Source organism: Apteryx rowi, unplaced genomic scaffold (genome assembly GCF_003343035.1).
Source record: "Apteryx rowi isolate R43461 unplaced genomic scaffold, aptRow1 scaffold_297, whole genome shotgun sequence".
Lineage (NCBI taxonomy): Eukaryota > Metazoa > Chordata > Aves > Apterygiformes > Apterygidae > Apteryx > Apteryx rowi.
Window position 1 is genome coordinate 1,057,069 of NW_020449385.1, and position 19,467 is coordinate 1,076,535.

At 38.8% G+C, this 19,467-nt stretch overlaps 1 protein-coding gene across 13 annotated transcripts in view; it reads right to left on the minus strand.

Annotated features, from left to right (window-relative positions):
• INPP4A (inositol polyphosphate-4-phosphatase type I A) overlaps window positions 1–19,467 on the minus strand; it is a 98,600-nt gene that overhangs the window by 15,986 nt on the left and 63,147 nt on the right. For 8 of the 13 annotated variants that reach the window (XM_026069458.1, XM_026069460.1, XM_026069457.1 and 5 more), the window contains 9 exons: window positions 19,005–19,188; window positions 17,381–17,599; window positions 15,429–15,717; window positions 12,065–12,097; window positions 7,870–8,042; window positions 6,385–6,508; window positions 5,393–5,519; window positions 2,780–2,920; window positions 1,408–1,505 (listed from right to left, as the gene is read on the minus strand). In XM_026069458.1, coding sequence (XP_025925243.1) covers window positions 1,408–1,505; window positions 2,780–2,920; window positions 5,393–5,519; window positions 6,385–6,508; window positions 7,870–8,042; window positions 12,065–12,097; window positions 15,429–15,717; window positions 17,381–17,599; window positions 19,005–19,188 — 1,388 coding nt within the window. The remainder of the gene's footprint in view (window positions 1–1,407; window positions 1,506–2,779; window positions 2,921–5,392; window positions 5,520–6,384; window positions 6,509–7,869; window positions 8,043–12,064; window positions 12,098–15,428; window positions 15,718–17,380; window positions 17,600–19,004; window positions 19,189–19,467) is intronic. The other 5 variants (XM_026069463.1, XM_026069464.1, XM_026069465.1 and 2 more) reach the window with 1 other exon arrangement.

The following is a 19,467-nucleotide window of genomic DNA, read 5'->3' on the forward strand; positions in this document are numbered from 1 at the left end:
TTTTGTTTTACCATCAAAGCACATGGTAGCGTCACCTGTCCAACTCTGCACGCTGACCTTATGCAGAACTTCAAGTTACTTGAAGATAAGCCTCTGGTATAAGGAGTAAGTGATACYGGCAAAGGAAAAGCTCAAAGTAGTGGCAGCAGTGCTCTTTAAAAATAGAGGASGACAACTATAAAGTTAAAACAGAGTTCAAAAAAGCCATGAAGACAGAAGAAACAAGTGACAGGAGAGAAAACAGACTGCAGGATAAAAAAAAAAGGTTTAAGGAAAAAGCCAAAATAAAATAATATTATAAAAATAAGAGGTTCAGAGTTGAGGGAAGAGACTGAAAGTAAACAAAAGAAGCAAAGCCATAGATGGGAAAATAAAAAAGGAACTAAATGAGAAATATTATGTAAGACTACAGGGACAAAGAGACAGTGAAGGAATGGTGAGAACAGCAGAATGAAAAAAAATCACCGTAAACTGATTAACTTTTGAAGTTTGCAAGAAAGTCGGATGCTAGACTACTATGTAATAAAAAACAGTTTAATTTTTGTAGCTAAAATTTCAGACAAGGAATTGTGGATTGTGAAAGCCTCGTAAGAGGGAGACAGGTTCTGCTCTCAGTTGCATCAAAAAAGTCCAGGGTAACTGGAAGTGTAACAACAAACCTTCCCAAAGGGCCACAGAGAGCATTCTGTCTGATAGCATAGTCCCATTGCATGTTGCTGCGTTTGTATTTCTGCAATAAAACTGCAATTTTGGGACCCATGAATTTAGCTAACAAGAAGAGGTTGATACTACTAATAATGAATTAATGAATTCTAAACACTTTTTGTGGTCACATGTAAATAATGCCTTTATGCTATTGCTTCCAGAGGAAACAAGAACGAATGAAAAATTTCCCATAAAACCAGTAAAATTCAAACTTGTAGCTTTTGTATCTCTTCCAGGTACTAGTCTTCTCTGTTGCTGACTGCAAATGCTACAATTTGACAGAAGCTTCAAAAGAAAAGCAGAAGAAATAAGTTCCTACAAAATGGCATTTGTTCTCTGTACAGGTCACGACAAGCACAGAGAACATCACCAAAAACTGGAGGTGAAAGGGCTGTTGTTATGACTAGGCACTTTTATGCCTTCCCTTATGGTAATCTGACTGCATAGCTGCCTGTTTATACACTATGTAGTGCSTCTTAGAAAAAGATGTAAAAGTAAATTAAAAAAAGGAAGTTAATCAGAAACCACTTGAACCTGCTCTACTTAGTGCTAATGTGCTAAAATAGAGCTGCATCATTTCTTGGAGGTTACTATACTGGCATATCATCAACATTTAAGCAATTCGCTTGAAGCAAACAAACAAAAAAAATTCAGCCTGCATTGCTCTTCAACCAAATTTGCCATTAGTTACCAAATACTTACAATCATCAGGCAAAACTTCTTTGAACTGCTCAAAATATGAATTCAACCGGACTAAGCTTTCCATGTTAATTACTTCTTGCAGTGAGGTGTCTCCAAACCTTTAAAAGGTGAAAAAGGGAACAGTTAAGCCCAAGGTAATCTTTCCTCTTTTCTTAGAAACAACTTCACTTGGCAATATGACTACCAGAACACAGTTTAAAGATTCATCCCATGAAATTCCTAAACATTCAAATGCAGAAGAAAGTGTAACAGAAAAGAGTTGTAGTGATTCATTCCAGAAAAAGAAAATACATGAGTGCAGGAACAGTGGAATGGAAGGCAGAAAGGAAAATCTTACAGAAATTAGTATTTAAAGTACTTTGGTTTCTGTATCTATCAATATTAAATACCCATCTATTTGGTAGATCTTTTTGCAAAAATTCAGACTTTAAATAATGGAATTGCTGGCTCAGTTTGTTAGCTAATAATAACCATGACACCAGTAGGCAGGATCAAGAACTTTGACGCGTGAATGAGAAATATGGATCTAGGAGGGATAAAATGTAAACGTAACAAATACCGTCAGCAACACTGATTCATCTCAGTCTCTTACAGGCAATAGAGGAAAACAGGAACTCCTGGAATGCCCTTGTTTGACTTATTTTAGATGTCTACCATCAGACTGCACGCTCCACCCAGGTAGCAAGGCTGGTGCCACAACATCTATGTGCCTGACTTCACTGGAGTTCTCCATGAGAGCTGCAGGCTGCCAATGTATTCCTTACAGGAAAAGGCCACAGCAGAGGAAAGCTCTGGTAGCTCTCCCAGAACTGAACAGCTTCGCTAACAAATATAATTGTATAATTACATTTTTCAGCTTTATAAGAGCCCAGTCGCATTACATCAGTACTGCAACAGCGGGTTAAATTGAAGGAAGGTCCATTTAGCCCAGCAGATTCTGCCAGTGGCCAAAGAGGGAGTCTAGGGAAGAGTACAAAACCGAGAGGGCAAATACACAGTGATCCTCAGAACGCTCCCCCAGCCTCTGGCGACCTGCCACTCTGAGTTCTCGAGTCAAAAGCAGCACCTCTGTGTTAAGTAGCCCATGAAAGATTTCCTCTTCCATAAAGCCACTTCTGAACCACGTAAACCTTTACTTCACACAAAGCTATGAGGTAAAGAGCTCCATAGCTATATGCTGTGTGAAGAAGTACCTCCTTTTGTTTGTTTGGAACTTGCCAGCTTCATTTGATGGACCCTTGTTTTTGTATTGGAAGGAAAAATGAATCACTTTTAGTAATGCAACAGTGCAATTTCACAGAGACATACTTCCATCAGAACAGGAGATTGCTGAACTGCCATTAAGGTTGAGCTTACACGATTGAATACATACTTCTCTGCTAGGGTTTGCTGCTCATTGATTCCCACATTGAAAAGAACAGGCTGAACCCTCAGTAACATGCCACTCTGAATCTCTCGCGGCAGCAAGTCAAACAAGGCGCTTGGCAAAGGGATCCTCACATTAAATCCATCACTGCAAATAAACAAACAACTATTAGACATACAGTACAAAAAGAAACATTATGAGAATGTGCTATTTATGTTAAAATATATAATATAAATATAAATATAAAATATAATCCAATTATAAAAAAACAAGTATCAGTCAAAATCCAAGACTTTAAAGTACCACCAGAACTTGATCCTTGTCAGAAAAGCTATACTAGTTTAAAAACAAACAAGCAACAGCCTGTAATGTTCATTTTATGTCCTCATGGGTATTTCAATCAGATCTGCCAATTTCCTGAGAAAAGCTGAATTTGCTTTCCCCATTAATACTCTAGCTCTCTACAATGTGATGAGAAAAAGCTGGATTTTGCTATGTCCCCATCTCATCAAAAGTAGAAGAGTAGATTTAAAAGAGAATAAAAGATTTAAAAGATTAAGATTAAAAAAGATTAAAATAAAAAAGATTAAGATTAGAAAGATTTAAAAGAGAAAAGTAGATTTAAAAGCTTTTATCATGGGTGATGATGCACATGCCAGAAAGGAAGCATTTTTGGATACAAAGAGTAGTGCTGATACTTCTGAGCTGAAGGGTAGAGGCAATGATAGGTGTGACCCAAGCATAAATTGAAGAGGGAGCCAACAAAAGTGCTGAGATGGAACCTTATGGCTCAGACCTACAAACCTGTTCCTGCAGCCCAACAGGTTACCATGGGCCAGCTGAGCTACAGCAAAGATGTACATGTTTTATCTCACGGCCAATGTGAAGTAATGCAACTTACCTTAACCCATAACATCACTGCAGACTAAGGTAAATCATACTACCTTACTACAGGCTGAGGGATTGCCCAAACATAAGTTATTGTGGTTTGCGTGCTCTGCATTAATCTATCAGCAGCAGTACCTTGGTGTTACATTGCAGTCCTTACAATGCAACTTTCCTTTGATCATTTTTCTGCTCACAAGGCACTTAAAAAATCCCTCAAGTATTACATGAGCTCTGAGAGTCATATAACAATACAATCAAAATTGGTCTGTGACCCATTTACATTGGACAGAGGGAAAAATATAGCAGTACATATCCTGTGTTATGTCTGAAAGCAAAAACTTGTTTTCACCTCTAAATGTAAAGCCTCCAATAGTTTACACCAAAATAAATAAGTATGATTTTTCTTCCCTTACTAGAGTAAAATCTAGACAGCAAAGTAATAAGCAGCACTATGAGACCTGAAACTAATGAAGCCTGGTTTTCTACTGATTTGTGTCCTGTAGTTGCCTGCAAGTCAACTTGCAACTACTTAACTAAAGCTTTTCTTTGAAAGGCATTTTCTGTCAGCTCTCAGAAGGTCTCAGCAATTTCTGCAATGTGTATGATCACATTGCAGTTCTCCTTCAGCCAGGGCACTTTCCATTGCAGCTGAACCTGAACTTAATTAAGTTCCTCCAAATGTATTTATCTTTGAGAATTCTAGCTCTTTTTCAAGATGTGGACGAAACTGGGAAGAGCTTCAGTGGAGCTTGGTGCAGCACACTGCAAKTCTATAAGCCTTGTTTCCTCAAGAAATCAGATTCAAAACTAAAAGGTTCTGAAGACTCTTTGAAACACAGAAACATTTAAAACATTCACTTCTCTGAGGTCCCTGTCATCCCACAGCTTCCTGCCACTCTGTGAACTGGCTCCCTTGGGGCAGAAGTCTCTCGCAGGGGCCTGTCAGCATTATGCCAGAAACCAGCTGATCAGCAGGCTGAGGTGTTTGCGTGGAAGCACTACTCCATCTGTTGCAAAAGCTTCCCACCACAATAAAGCTGTAACAGATTGCTCCCACTCTACTTCATGTGAGGCCTCATGAATGTTCGACACTTCAAACAGACTTAAAAAAAAAAAAAGCTTGCTTTTAAACTCAGACTTGAAAATACCTCTCTATAGAGAGGTGGCCAAAATGAGAAGCAGCTCAGTGGTTCACAAGCATCCACAAGCTAAATCCACAGTTCAGCCCCAACAGTTTAGAAACTGATGCTAAATAGGCCTCGCCTCAATATCAACTAATATGCTCCGTGTCCTGTAGTGCTAATGACAACCCATTCGTCAATGACATACAGTAAAGCACTGATCAACTGATCAACATCAGTGAATCTCTCATATATGAGATCAGGCTCAAGAGTCAGTCTGAAATTTAAAAACAGCACAAGTGCCTAAGAACAGATTGACGACTACTGGCTTATGATTATGGGAGGCTAGGTCAAGATTATACCTACTCATAAAACAATACTGTCATAGTTAGAGCTTTGCCATATATCCCTTTTCAGTTTAGCTCCCTGTAAAATGAAACACTGGTAAAAATGAGAGTCAGCTCCAAAATGTCTCTCTAAAGTTCTGAGAAAAAAATAGCACAATACAAAAGTACATTATTCACCTGAGTTTCAAGTACAGTATCACTGCTTCTCCCTTCTCCAGCCCCACCCTTCCCCCCTCCATTCTGCCCCCTCTTTCTTCTTTTACCGATTTCCAGTGATGACTGGCAACATGTCAGTAGATGTATTTGATATGGCCTGAGTTACTTTGAAGGTTACATTCCTCAAGTCCATTATTCCCAAACTCATGTCCTCCAGCATTGCCAGCTCCTCACCTAAATCAAGGAGGAAAAAGTCAATCATAATTATTACAAACAACTTCCCCTTAGCCATTTGCTATGACCGCAGGCCACTGCTCTCCTAAAGAAGTTCTGTGGGTGAGGAGGGTAGGGAGCCCAGTCATCTACCTTGATCTGCATCTGCCTGACTGCAGACAAGGTCCTGATTCACTTTGTGACTTTAGCAAGGATAGAAAACACCAATTATTTAGCCTACCCAGCCTACTGTCTTTCAAGTAGATTGTGCTGACTTTCCAGTTTAGACAATACTAGTAAACACTCCTTGGCACTGTCATATCCATGATGTCCTCTGTGTTAGAAAGTGTTCTGTCACACTGTATTGCAGTATCTTACAGTGGACTCTGGATTTATTCAGGAAAGCATTCCCTAATTGGTACCCAAATATCTATTCTGACACAGGAGTGAAATATGTTTTCTTTTTCTATGACCTCTTCAGTCTCTCTTTCTACTGTAGGATTAATGAAGGTCAAGGAAATGCAAAAAGCATTTTTTGGATGGAGGTCCTCCCAACTTACTGGAATTTTATTCCCTTTCTTTTCTGAAAAAATGATGGATACTTTTTTTTTTAAACCCTTGGCCTTATTACATTACAAGGCAAGTATTTATTTATTTATTTTATTTACTTTTTTTTTTWAATTCAACTAAATCAGAAGAAATTCTGAATTGCTTTTTGCTAGCTAATTAGCTACTCCAGATATTACTGGGTTTTACATTTCAGTTTTCAAAATCATTTTGTAGCTGAGCTGCACATTATCCCATACACTCATCTTCTGCTGTAGCCAATTTTAAACAGAATTTGGTGACTCACAGCTGCTATCACCCACTTGCTCTGTGTCTTTACCATAAGTGCTCAGCAGGCTCTCAAACTGTGCCAGCAAGCCAATGGTATAGAGTTGTCTCAAAAATCCATCATCATGTAGGCAGTTCCTCAGCTTGATAATGAAACCACAAATAAGAGCTGTCAGCTGTGGGAGAGAAGATAGACAAGAGTGAAATAATGTAAGACAAAAAAGCTCTTCAGCCCCAAATGGAAACAACCCTGTATGTAAGAGATGCCATAAAAATCTGTCAGACTGATGCTCTTTTCCTTTAAATGGTACTCTTCTTTCTCCTTGCAGTTGAAGTGAGAAAACCAACCAACAAGAATCAAAACACTCTTAAAATCTGATTTAGGGCATACTGGCTTGAAGTTGCAAACTCTCCCAAGGTGGGATTGCTGTTGATCTCACATATACTTGTTTTCTTGACATGATCACTTGTACTAGAATCTACAACTGGTGAATTCCAAAAGAGTCTCCTTGGAGAATTGTTTCAGTTACAGATGAGAAAGCAACACAACTAGTTCCAAGCCAACAATTTTGATAGTATGATTAAATTATTGTTTTTAAAATGACATTTTAAGAACACTTTAAAAAGGCAATGCCTGCTTGCATGACATAAAGATTCAAACTCTGTAGTGTTATGAGACATTCAGGACAAGACCGTGATACTGAGATTAAGTCTTAATTTGGTCTTTCTGATCTTTATGATGGGTAAACATAATCAAAGCACAGAGTTAAACAAAATTATCTGTGATATAAAGTGGGTTTTGTATGAAAAAAATTGTCTGCATTTATCTCTATGAGAAATTACATTTTGGGACAACTGCTCTACCAACCAATGTACAAGAGACGAGCTGTTTGCAATAAATAAACAAGACTGATTCTTATTATGTGAAATGTTTCCACAGGACAGCAGACAAGCTGAAGAAGTGTAGTGGGCAGAAAAGGCATGGAAGGTGCCCCCAGACATCCCTTAGTGAATGGCTGACATGAAAGAGACCCCAGCAGGTCCAGAAACAGAACTTTTATAAAATCCCAGCACCCATTCCTTTCCTTGGGGCTGGACTTCTCTCCTTAGGTACTAAAGGTCCTATTGGTTTTCTTGATGCAAAAAACCAACCAAATAGAAGTGTGGGAGTACACTTTCTGCTTATGGGCTTTCTTTTTTTATTTTTTTCCTCCTCTCTCTTTCACATCTTACTTCTGGTTTTGGATCAGTGGCATCAGGAGGCAAAGACTGTTTCTGTACACAGCATTATTCTCACTGGTTCTGGCATAGTTTTTTTAAATTGGGAATATATGTCCCAGGGAAGATATAAGTTTTATATTTCCAAACACATGCAAGTGAACAGTAATAACAGGACAGCACAATCTGTGAGAGGAGATCATAGTGTTCAACCTGAGGGTAAAAATAGATCAGAAAAATTCTGCAGTCATCTGTCATACTTCATAAAATCCCACCACAAGTCTAGGTGTAATCAAACCATGCAAACTTCCTTGCTTACAGTTTGACAGAAGACAACATCCCTGCGATATTGAAGGCTCAGGCACAATCCTATTGTTGGTGCACTGTCCTGCATTAATAAAAAGACCATGGCTTTCTTTGCCTTGTCACTCATCATGGCTACGCAGTCTGTGAGTGTTGTCAGCAAAGGGTAAAGAGCCTCGCTCCATTCACCTGRTTAAAAAAAATAAAATTAATGGCACTGTAAGTACTTCATTTGAAACATACACACGTTAAGAAGAAACCTTCTGTTGCAAGTTAAAGCAAAACGATCCGCATTTAATGTTTGTTTTATTCTAACTGTCTGGTTACTCCCTGCTTGTTATTAAGCTAATGTAACCTTACATAGTGGTTATCAAAGGAGGAAAATATGGAGAATTCTACTCTAGAAGGCTGTTAAGACTTTCCCAGCCATGTAATAGCTCCCAGATTTGCCCCCACAGAACAGACCATACAATAGCTGATTTGGAAAGCACAACAGGAAGATGAGTATCTATATACACAAGTGTATATAAATGTGTGTGCATGTTCAAACACACCCTTTCACAGTGCATATACATGGACAGAGCACAGAGTCCATCATATAATGGATATAGTGAACATCTTTTTGGCCACTTCTGTCAATGAGATTTCTCCCAGATACTTCTGCCTTTGAATCTTTTTCAGACAGTATACCAAAACCCATTTTCTCTGCAATACAAGGAGAGGATAGAACAGTGTTTTGGTTTTGCCCTCTTTAATGTAAGGCTAAAACAGGACACTTCCTCTTTTTAAAGGGAAGGACAATGTGTTTTATTTTTTAAAAGCACCAGAGCCCACAAACAGGAGATACACCATCCCTAGTCTGGATGGCTGTACCAACAAGGCCATGTGCACAGAGCTGAACCTATGAGAATGGGGTCATTTCAAGCCTGTGAGAGGAAGCTGTTCATGATTTCAACTGAAAGACAGGGCTAAGAGCCAGTAATAATATAAGTTTCTTTGATAACCATCCAAAGAGGGGAACTTTGGAAGTCTGCTAACAGAAACATAACTGACAAGATTAACAGTACCATCCTTTTTGCTTTTGTTCTATGCAGTAGATAGACAATCTAATAAACTAGACAAAGGGGAAGTTATTTGGCTCTGTTCCATCCCCTTACTTTAAGAGAGCAGGAAACATCAAAAGAACAAAGAATCACAGCTTGTCTTTTATATTCTATTAAATATTTCCCTCTCAAAATAAAACAGATGTCATAACATGGACCTGTGAACACTCAGAAAGCAAAATACAGATGATACTAATGAAGTGTTTCTCTTACTGCATTTAAGAGCTTTGCTATGCAGGAATGAGAAYGACAAAAAATTGAAGAGATCTGGCACATCATCATTCCTTTGCTTGGATATACCTATATGTATATAGTTAAGTAACTCCATGAAGATTTAAAATTATAGGGTGCTTGGCAGTGCTTTTTTTAAAAGGTATGGTAATCATGAAGTATCACAGAATCACAGAAGGGTTGAGGTTAGAAGCGACCTCTGGAGATCATCTAGTCCAAACCCCCTGCTCAAACAGGGTCACCTAAAGCACGTTGCCCTGCTCATGTCCAGTCGGCTTTTGAATATCTCCAGAGAAGGAGACTCCACAACCTCTCTGGGCAACCTGTTCCAGTGCTCTGTCACCCTCACAGTAAAGAAGTTTCTTCTTATGTTCATTTGGAACTACATATATATACACACACTGGTATACAGTATACTGGTGGTACACCAGAATGCCTGAGGATAATACAATCCTCAGATTTTTTTTCTCTCAAGATTCACATGCAGTACGATAGCTCATTTGAGATAATGAGTAAAACTCCTCTGTGCTGTGTATTCTCTTGGTTTAAAATACTGACCACAGAAGAAGGAAAACCTTTGCCAGTCTACAGAATTTGAATCACTTTTCACTTCCTGTTTCATAGGAGTGTCACATGGTCCTTTTAATTTTTTAGTCAATGGTAGCTGCCATTAACAGTAAACAGGAATAAAAGAAATCACTCCCAGGCTCAAATCAGGGTGGAACATTCCACTAACAGCTTTTAAATAAATTTATTTGAAAGGACTCTCAGTATTCACTTTCACTTGGGTTCTCCCTTCTTTCTTCTGTCTTTGCCTCATGAATGTCCCTAAGAGACCTTTATTTTTGAAAATATACATTCTATAAAATTAATCAATGGCACTTTCAAACACCATGAGCACTCTAATTCTAATGAGAAATCTATTCTGAGCTCTGTTCTTATGTTTTATGAGATGACCAGAATATTTTAAAACTATTATTGACTCCACTGGGCAAATCCATAGATAGAATAATTTGGTATAGGGTCTCAGATCAATGGGGATGGAAGGAGTTGTTATAGATTTACAACAGCTGGAGATCTCTAGTTCATGTTAAAAGTTATTCCACATTTAAAAACTGGCATGGTACAAACCAGCTGGAAGTCTGTCATTTGCTTTGTGTGTTTTATAGAAACACATTGCATGGCAAGAGACAAATCCTGCAGGCTCCATTCAGACAGCTTCAATTGAATTCTGTCTGGTAAATAAGGGCCAGACTTGGCTCTGCAAGTCTTGGCTACTTTTCTTATGAGCAGTGCTGACCAAAGCCATATCTTAAGGCACACTTTGAGATGTGGCATGTTAAAAAAAAAAAAGTGCTGGGAAGGCCTATAAAGTCACATAGTGGAGCCTCTCTGTATAATCAAAGATTTTATCATATAGATGGGAAAAGGTGTTTTATTTTTGGTAAGAGTCTTTCTTCTCCAGATCCATAATAACTGGCCTCCAGAGCCTTGACAAGGTATCTTGAGTCTTTCAGGGAATATGTTGCAAGGGGRAAAAAAAAGAAAAGAAGAAGAAGAAGAAGAAGGAGAAGAAGAAGAAGAAGAAAAAGAGACCCTAATGTCCATAAATCAAAGTACTGGGCACCTGCAGTTGTCGTTGTGTTTAGGTCAGGGTTGCAAGTACTCATGATCTCTGAAAAAGAGAGATTTAAGTAACTGGTGAAACAGATGCTTAGGTCTGATCCAGCAAAGTATAACTGACAACCCTTCTAAGCACATAGTCAAGACACATTTGACTTCAGAGGGAATCAAGCATTAAGTGCTTTGCTACACTGCAGCCTCAATTAATTAAATTTAAGATCCAGTTTGGGGCACATTTGGATGCCCAGCTGAGGTAACCTCTTTGCTTTTAATTACTCCCATCTTAAAAATAAATAAATAGCATTAATTTACGTATCACATTCAGATGTTGCAAAAACTAAAGGGATGCTCCAAGAATTAAAAACGTATGCAGCTTTTTATAGACTAAAAGCACCTCCTCAGTGATAGAAGCAAACGGGGTGACTGCAGCCAGAGTGGACAGCTGAGAAGAATGCTAATATACTCTGTGGATTTTGTGGAGATGAAAATTGAAAATTCTACCTGTGTGGAGGGCTTTATTTCCCATTGGCTTTGCTAAACCCAGGAGCCCATGCTGTAACAGTTCACAAATTCAACCTCCACTGAGCTCAGATTAAACTAATCCCAGATTGGAAAAATTACAGCCATCTATCTGGGAATGAGTGGTGTTACTAAGGCACATTATTCAGACCTTGTAAATATAGTAACAGTGTGAGCAACTACAGGGAGAGAGGGAAGAAGGTGAACAGTATGGTGAAAGTCTTAATTTAGTATTCGGAAACATGAGGCTTGAAGTGCCCTACGCTGCCTGGTGTGTGCCCATGCCACGGTGGGTTTCCATCAGCCTTGCTGACTGCTCCGTGTTCTAGTGCTCATGCAGAAAGGCAACTTTGCCAGCACATATGAAAGGGTATGTCTGAAAACTCATTAAACTCAGGCTCCCACAGGCTTCAGTGATGCTGGAAACAAGCCCCAAACCATTGCCTCCCACATTAGTTTACTCAAATGTATCAAATGGAGAGACCAAAGAGAACCTCAAAAAATGCTCTCCCATATCCGGACATGCAAATTCAGTTACCAGTGCTTACCGGACAACCTCGGGCACTATTATTTAGGAAGTAACAACTTCTCAACACGTCTCGGTAAACCACATGATACTGCAGAGTATTACCGTTCAATAATGGTAAGTCTTATCAGCAAGGCACTTGTTCGGTTGTTAAATATAAACAAAAACCTGCAGTTTTCAGAAGAAGCGGAAGCCATGAACGCACATACCTGGGCTGGATTCTTCCGGAGCGGGGCTGCAATCTGCACAGAAATGGAGGGGCAACATGCATGATTAAGGAGCGGCAACACAGCCTAAACATAAGCAACTCAAATGTTCAGTGCCAGGGATCTCAGAGCAAACCGCGGCTTAGCAGAGCTAGTCCCTGGCCCCGGGGCACCGGCTGTCTCCTCCATGCCACCATTCCTGAGCAGGGGGACACCAGAATGGGGCCGCGGAGGGAAGGCAGCTCCCTTGAGCTCTGCRGCTCCCGAGGGATTGCCCCGGGGGCGCTGCCAGTCCCCAGCGATCCACAAGGCACCATTTGAGAACCACTGGCTTAGTGCAATTATAAAATAAGCTGGCAGTAAGGCAGCTAAACAGAATAGCAAAAGACTAGCAGTAAGTTCAACGTGCTCGCGCACTTAACTGAAAATGACATTAATGYACCCACACTGCAAGAGAATCAGTATTTTGCTATTTTAGACAAATTTGTGCTATATAATTTCTGAGACAGTTAACACCAGCACTGGATCGTGTGTTAAAGGCTCAAACCGCCCCAGCGAAGCTTGTGACAGTTTTACACTCACTTCAGTGGTAGAAACAGTTTGTCAGATGAAAATAGCTACAGTGCAATGCAAACAGTAGAAGGATAATACACCTTGCTACAACAAGTCTTGCATTAATGAACAGCAGTTTATTAAACTAACAGATTTAAACTTCTGTTGTATTCACACGTAGATTCACTAGTCAATGAATTACAAATTTCAAAATAACAGCAGAAAATATCAATTATAAGCTTATGGACAATCATCAAAGCTTAAGAGTCTGAGATAAAAACCTCTCAGTTAAGTTAAATCTCATAGCATTCATTAAAGAAACTATATGCCCCAATGCAATTTCATAATGAATATCTAAGTCTTTAAAGAAAATAAAAATTAAAAGAAAAAATCTTAAGTCTCCCCTCTACTATTTCAGGCAGTATCTTCTTTTGAAACATTCACCTCTAAAGAGACCCTTTAAAGTCCTTCAATAGCATTTTACTGCATCTCTCCTACCAATTCTGGAAGTATATAGGGTTACGTTTTATTTTGTTTGTTTTTTTAACACTGCATTCCTACTAAGTTCTGGCTGCTCATCTGTTCATTTGTTCAWCTGACAAAATGTCGATTATTCAAATCTCAGAATTATTAAAATAAAACGTGCTACTTCTTTGAATATATGACAAGAAAAACTTTAAAACGTTAGGGTCTAAACCCAGAGAATGGACCCTCTTTGTCTCTCAGTTATTTCCAAGATCAATTGTGGAGAGTGATAGCAGGTTTGGTGTGGAGACAAGGAAATGAATTTTATGGAAAAATTCCAATTGATTTCAATGAGATCAGGTTTTCTTATAACATTGAATCTGTTCCTCTGTCAAAAAACCCTGAACTTTAATTAGCAACTAAATTTGATGAGAATGATCAAGAACTCAAGTTTGCCCTGGGTTCCAGTACATCTCCTAAGTGCAATTCAAACTGCTTGTGAAGACCTATGAAAAATGTCTTGCATCAGATACCTAAGAAACAGGATTCCCTCGCCAGGATTTTTAAGATAGGTTCAGACACAACTTTGGTTGACAGTCCTTAAGACTTCAAATCTAGTCCTTAAACTTAGGTAGTACTGGGAAGTGGCAGCCCCTCAACTTTAAAGCTTGCTACACTTCTTGATTTAATTTGTCAAGTTCTGTGGATTAAATGGGATTTTTTTTCCTGTTTCAGAGGCACAGGAGGGAAAGACTACAGAAACTTTTGGCACAGACAAAACTTTTGGTAGGTAAATGTAGCTAATTCCTCTTTGGTATGACATAAGTGAGATCCAGAGTAGAGGTAAAAGTTTGATTGAAAATTCTGGGTAAATTTTGAAAGAAAATGATTGTTCTAAGATGCTTTTTTTAGCATGGAGTTGTCTTGGGAAAAGCTTCTGATACCACTCACCACAGATTTTTCATATTCTTTTTAATATTAAAAAATCAAAACTTGTTATTGTTGATATGAAGGTGCATTGAGGTTTACTGATAAAACTTTCATGTAAATCTACATAAAACTTCATAAAACTAGCTAGCAAATAAAAACATTTAAAGCTGTCAAACTGGTAAAACACAACCTAGTCATAAAGATTAATAGAGAACACATTCTGAAACAAGAGTCATCTCTCCTATTCCTTTATAATACCCCAAAATGTCCGTCTAATCTTGGAAACCACAGTCATTTAGGATACTAAGCAAATCAGATGCAACAGAGGTACAGAGCTATACAAAACAGTATCTAAACATTTATTTTAACCTCCTTCTTGCTTCTTCTTTTTTTTTTTTTTTTTTACCTTAAGGTACTGCCTTCCAACTTTACTGCAGTGCTAATGATGGAATGGACGTGAAGTCACAGACATACGCAAGGGAGGAAGAGCCATCAGACGAATAAGACAGAGMAGGAAAAAGGAAATGAAAACATAATTCTATCTTCCTAGAGCTAAACTTGGCATACCTGTTCTATTAAATGGAAAAATGATAGTGACCATGACAATTTTTAAAGTAAAGAATGGGAGAATAAGCCAAATGTGTATATATGTAAATGAAATAATTTTGAAATTTAATGCAAGGCTGGAAAACTGTCAAACTAAACTGGTAAGGATCCCTCTCATTCACATGCTCATGGCATTATGCAACTGGATTCTACCCAGTACCCTCACGACCTCAGATTTTGACAGGATTACTCCACTGAGAGCTTGCACTGCCAATTTCTACCTTCCAGTTATATGAAATCTAACTAATCAAGTGCTTTAGCACCACAGTTTTGGCAATTTGGGTTGATATCTGCTTTAAACTCCAGTAAGTTCATCCAAGTTTAGCTCAGTCTAATGGGTCTGCTTGGCAATCGTCCTACACTTTGGCAGCCCAGATGGGACCATTACTGCCGCAGTAGTGCCTGCATGTCTCTCATGTCTTATTTAATCTTTTATAGAGGTTCACTGTAATAAGCTTTGATTGCAACAGGAGCCACCAGAGGTGTTGTTTGACAGGAGCTTTGAAGCCACCAGGAAAGCCAGCAGAGGTGTTTGACACAGCTAACCCCCACGCCTGTTTTACAAGCTTCAAAACACCCAGTGCGAAATCCCAATGCCAGCGTAATCAATAGGAGCGATTTCAGTGGGATCAGGATTCCTACCCAAGCTATGGGCTTCGCGGCCCCCAGCACACCACCAGCCCTCTCTGCCTGGCACCAGTGCTCAGCAGCACCACTGAGCTAGAGACCCATGGACGGATGCAGCAGAGGCTTAGGAAGGAGGCCAATGCACAGCAAGAGAGCAGCAGTGAGAAGCGGGGGCTGGCATACGCACTTGTGTTTCTGAGAGAATGGCATGCACAGGATGGTGTGGATGAAGGTGGTGGTGAGGATGATGAAGGTGGTGGTGAGGAAGATGAAGGTGAAGATGAGGTCTCATTTAAATCTTCTGGATTTATCCAGTAGGCGCGAGTGTCCCGATTACCTTTCTTACTAGTAGAGCTGATGTCGCATTGGAAAACGTCTTCACAGCTGTCGCTTTGCAAGCGCTCTTTCTGGAGAAGTTTGTCCACTCTCTGTATAATACACTCCAGACTTTTGTCAACATTCAACCAAACTTTCTCCTTGAAAGAAAAACATTCCCTTCTCAATTTAAAAAACAAAGAGACGGTGTGTAACAAATCCCTTGACTCATACATTTCCTGGTGTGATTCTAGGCAAAGTTTCTTCTGGGCTATTATGATTTCATTTGTGCACACACAAACTTTGTATATATAAATAAATCATATCAACAACATGTAGAGGTGTCACATGTGGTAAACTGCAGAGCTACATTAAAATTAAATTTGCTGAACAATTCTACATGCCTCTTCTACCCACGATTTGTTATTCCGGTTTCCAACAGGCACCATTTTTCATTCTTGAAACTTATGTTTGACCGGGAAACATTTCCTCACGTCTGCTGACAATCGTTTACTTTTCTCCTTTAAAGATGTATTTTCTTAAGGCCCAGAGAGATTAGAATTCAGCGACAGCCTTTTCTCCCCTCAAAATGCTCGTAGAAGYGGATGTCTCCCATTCCTTTCAAGGCTAGGAATGGAGAAGATGACTTAGCATTCCCTTCTAAGCATGGATGGGCCCAAAAGCAAGTGAAATGCAGAGAAGTTTTAGATAATTTTAGAAGTATGAGGGGAGAAGGCAGTGCCCACTTTAACTTATACAGAGCTGGTCTCTTTGGTCAATATTTAAAAGTGGCTATTTCTGTAAATGTAAATGCTGCTTTTGTAGCAGCAGGCAAAGGAACTGAGATGAAGGGATAAAAAAATATAATACATACAAATGTTAATTAAAACTATCCGGAACATTTCTGGAATAATGATCAAGATTTGGAATGATCTATGAATCAAGCCTGTATYGCAGAAAAATTAACTCCACTGTGCTACAGAGAAAGCACTATCTGTAGATGAAAAAAATTTACATAATAATTGCTTACAACCACACATCTTTTTTTCCTATATAACCCTGTGAGTAACAGATGAAAGTACTGTATGGCAATATTAGTATCTAATTAACTGAATTGGCTTTATGAGTATCTCATTACTGTGAGTCTGACTGTAAGTCAATGAGACTGTTCGGGATCTATTTTTCAAGTGAATCGGATCTCACTTCTATTTTGATATTTCCTAATATTAATAATTGTTTTAATTAATCTGGACTATTTTTGAAACTCAGTTCACTTCTGTTTTTATTACAAATGACAGTACTTAACACTGGCCAATTTTAATTTAAATTGGCAGAGTTGAATGGAAAACCATTTAAATCCTTAGTGCAAACAGTTTTTAAAAGCTGTTCATAACCAAAATAGAGATGGATGGCAAGTTCTAAATATTTAGATCAGGAAACAAAACAAGAGAAAACTTTGCAAGGTTGCACTGTATAGCTAACACACACAAAACGTGTTTTATTTTGGTAAAGTCTAAGAGCGCCTTGTAGTATGATCCTCAGTTGTTTACTTTAAAAACTGTTTACTTTCCCTTGGAACTGACTTCGCAAAAGCCTTGCACCAAAGTAATGATCTCTGCTATTCAGGAGACACAGAATTATTTATTAAGGCTTGTTTTTGCTAGTTTACCAGTATCTCTAGTAGATGACTAAGATACATAATAATGTGCTCCAAAATACTTATCGTTTGGCTCTCTGATGAGCAGTTACAGAGCTTACAAACTAAAGAATACAGCAGATAAAAACTAAAAGGAAAATATTCATCAGTCCCCTGAGCAAACGTACCCATTCCTCTTCATGCCAATCCACCTGCAGAGAAGATCGGCTATTTCTCCCTGTCCATCTGGCCACAAGTGTATCTTGGTCATTCCTCAGCATCACTTGTTCCCCTTCTCCAGAGGTTGGAGATGCCTTTGAAGCTATATAATCTGGCCTTGCAGCATTCAGTCCATGTATTGAATTTGCCAACAGCTTGCAGTCACAGACTGTGACAAGTTGCCGGGTCTAAAAAACAATAACCCCCCCCCCCCCCGAATTTAAAATATTTTCATTATTCTGTATGCAATTTCTTCTTTTTTCTTTCTGCAAAAGAAAATAATATAACTAATATTTTGTAAAAGAAAAAAACATCATTAAGCAGTCTCTGAGGTGCCTTTAAAATCATTTTATAGCATAGCTTTAAAAAGATATACAGGATGCCAAAATACAAAGGGTACATTTCCAAAGTCCATACTACTGTTTTAGCCTTGCACTTGTTGAAAACTTCACTAATAAATTTGCAATTCTCAACATGTTTATTAGCACTTCACTCTCCATTTGATGAAAGGTTAAAACAATGTGGAGACATTTTTTACAATACCCAGAAGTTGCCACAGCAGAGACACAAATGTTTAACCTCCACCACCCTGTCTCAATAGCAAGTAAGTCTCAAGAGGAGGGCTAAAGACATAACCCCCTAATTAACGCAATGTGTTCCCTGTCGTATTTAGTGGTGTTATGTACTAAAGGATTTCTATAAATTATGTGATTAAGAACACAGTTTGATCTATATGTCTGTTAAAAAAAACAAATAAGCCCACACTAAGTTCTACTATTGTCCAGCTGTTACTTGTACAGATTAATTATACATGCTGTATTAATTTAGAATTAATATTATAATAACTAATACATCTATACGTGATCACATTTTTTGTGCTCCAGGAAGCTGAATACATATCCCCTCAACTTGGACAATTTATGGCAAGCTGATGGAGCACTCGTCGCTGCCATTACTGCTATTTAGAACCTTTAGGTCTCCTTCAGGGACCTAAGAGGTCATGTATTTGTTTTTTGTCCCTGTAAATAAGATTGTGTTCAGCTGTGGGTCCAGTCTGATTTCTGTTAACAGCCATCGAGAAATAACTGAATCGTATCACTGTAATTCAGGCAAAGGCTATGTCACCATTATTACTTATTTCATCAGTGGGACACTACAAAAGAGCTTAAGTTACTTAAGTTTTGTCCACTTCTTGCTGCTTGTCAGATGCCTAAGAGGGACATTAAAAAAAAGAAGAAAAAGTTATGGTTATGAAGAAAAGGTTATAAAAGAAAATAGAGAATGCTCATTTCTGGAATATGGTGACTCAATAGAGGGTACCAGAGGACACTGCTTTACGCTCTTAGCTCTCCACTGCACTCTCAAGAGAAGGTGGAGGCAGATGAGTGTGAAGGGTAGGAGAAAACCCCAGTAAAATGCAGTGAATTCAAATGACTGGTCTGATTTTCCCTTTTTTAGGACTGTACATGGTACAATAAATTACTGYACATGCTAAAATAAATGTTTCAAGAAAACTTACTAGAGAAAGAGAGATAAAAAAACCACAGCGTGCTTCAGAATATGCTGTACTTCGGGGATATATTATTTTCCTACCTTGTCTGCCAGGATGGCAAGTGTTCTTTCAAGGCCATTAGCTGATCTATCCTTGGCAGCTCTTGAGAGCCTTTCTGCATAGTAACTGACTTGAGTTTTCAGGGTGTTGATCTGTGCAATGATTTCCTTCGCTCTAACGATGTCCTGTGGGATGTAGATTATAGACTGGGAACTTGTTGAAGTGCTGAAAAAGAAAGAATGATTTTAGGGGGAAAATTGATCTGGAAGTACACACACTGCAGTGGCATGCTGGGGAATTAATGGCAGACAACAAAAATTCACCTAAGCTAGCGATCGACAGTGAAAGGCCAGTGGGCAATTGCACAGCAGGAACATGACCCTAGAGCCTCTCTGCCTTTACTGGAAGCATTCAGATGCAAATTTACTAATCCCTTATGTCAAGTGACTGCGGCCGAGCTCCTATACTAGAGGGTCAATTTTGCTGAGGAGAATGTGTGTGACA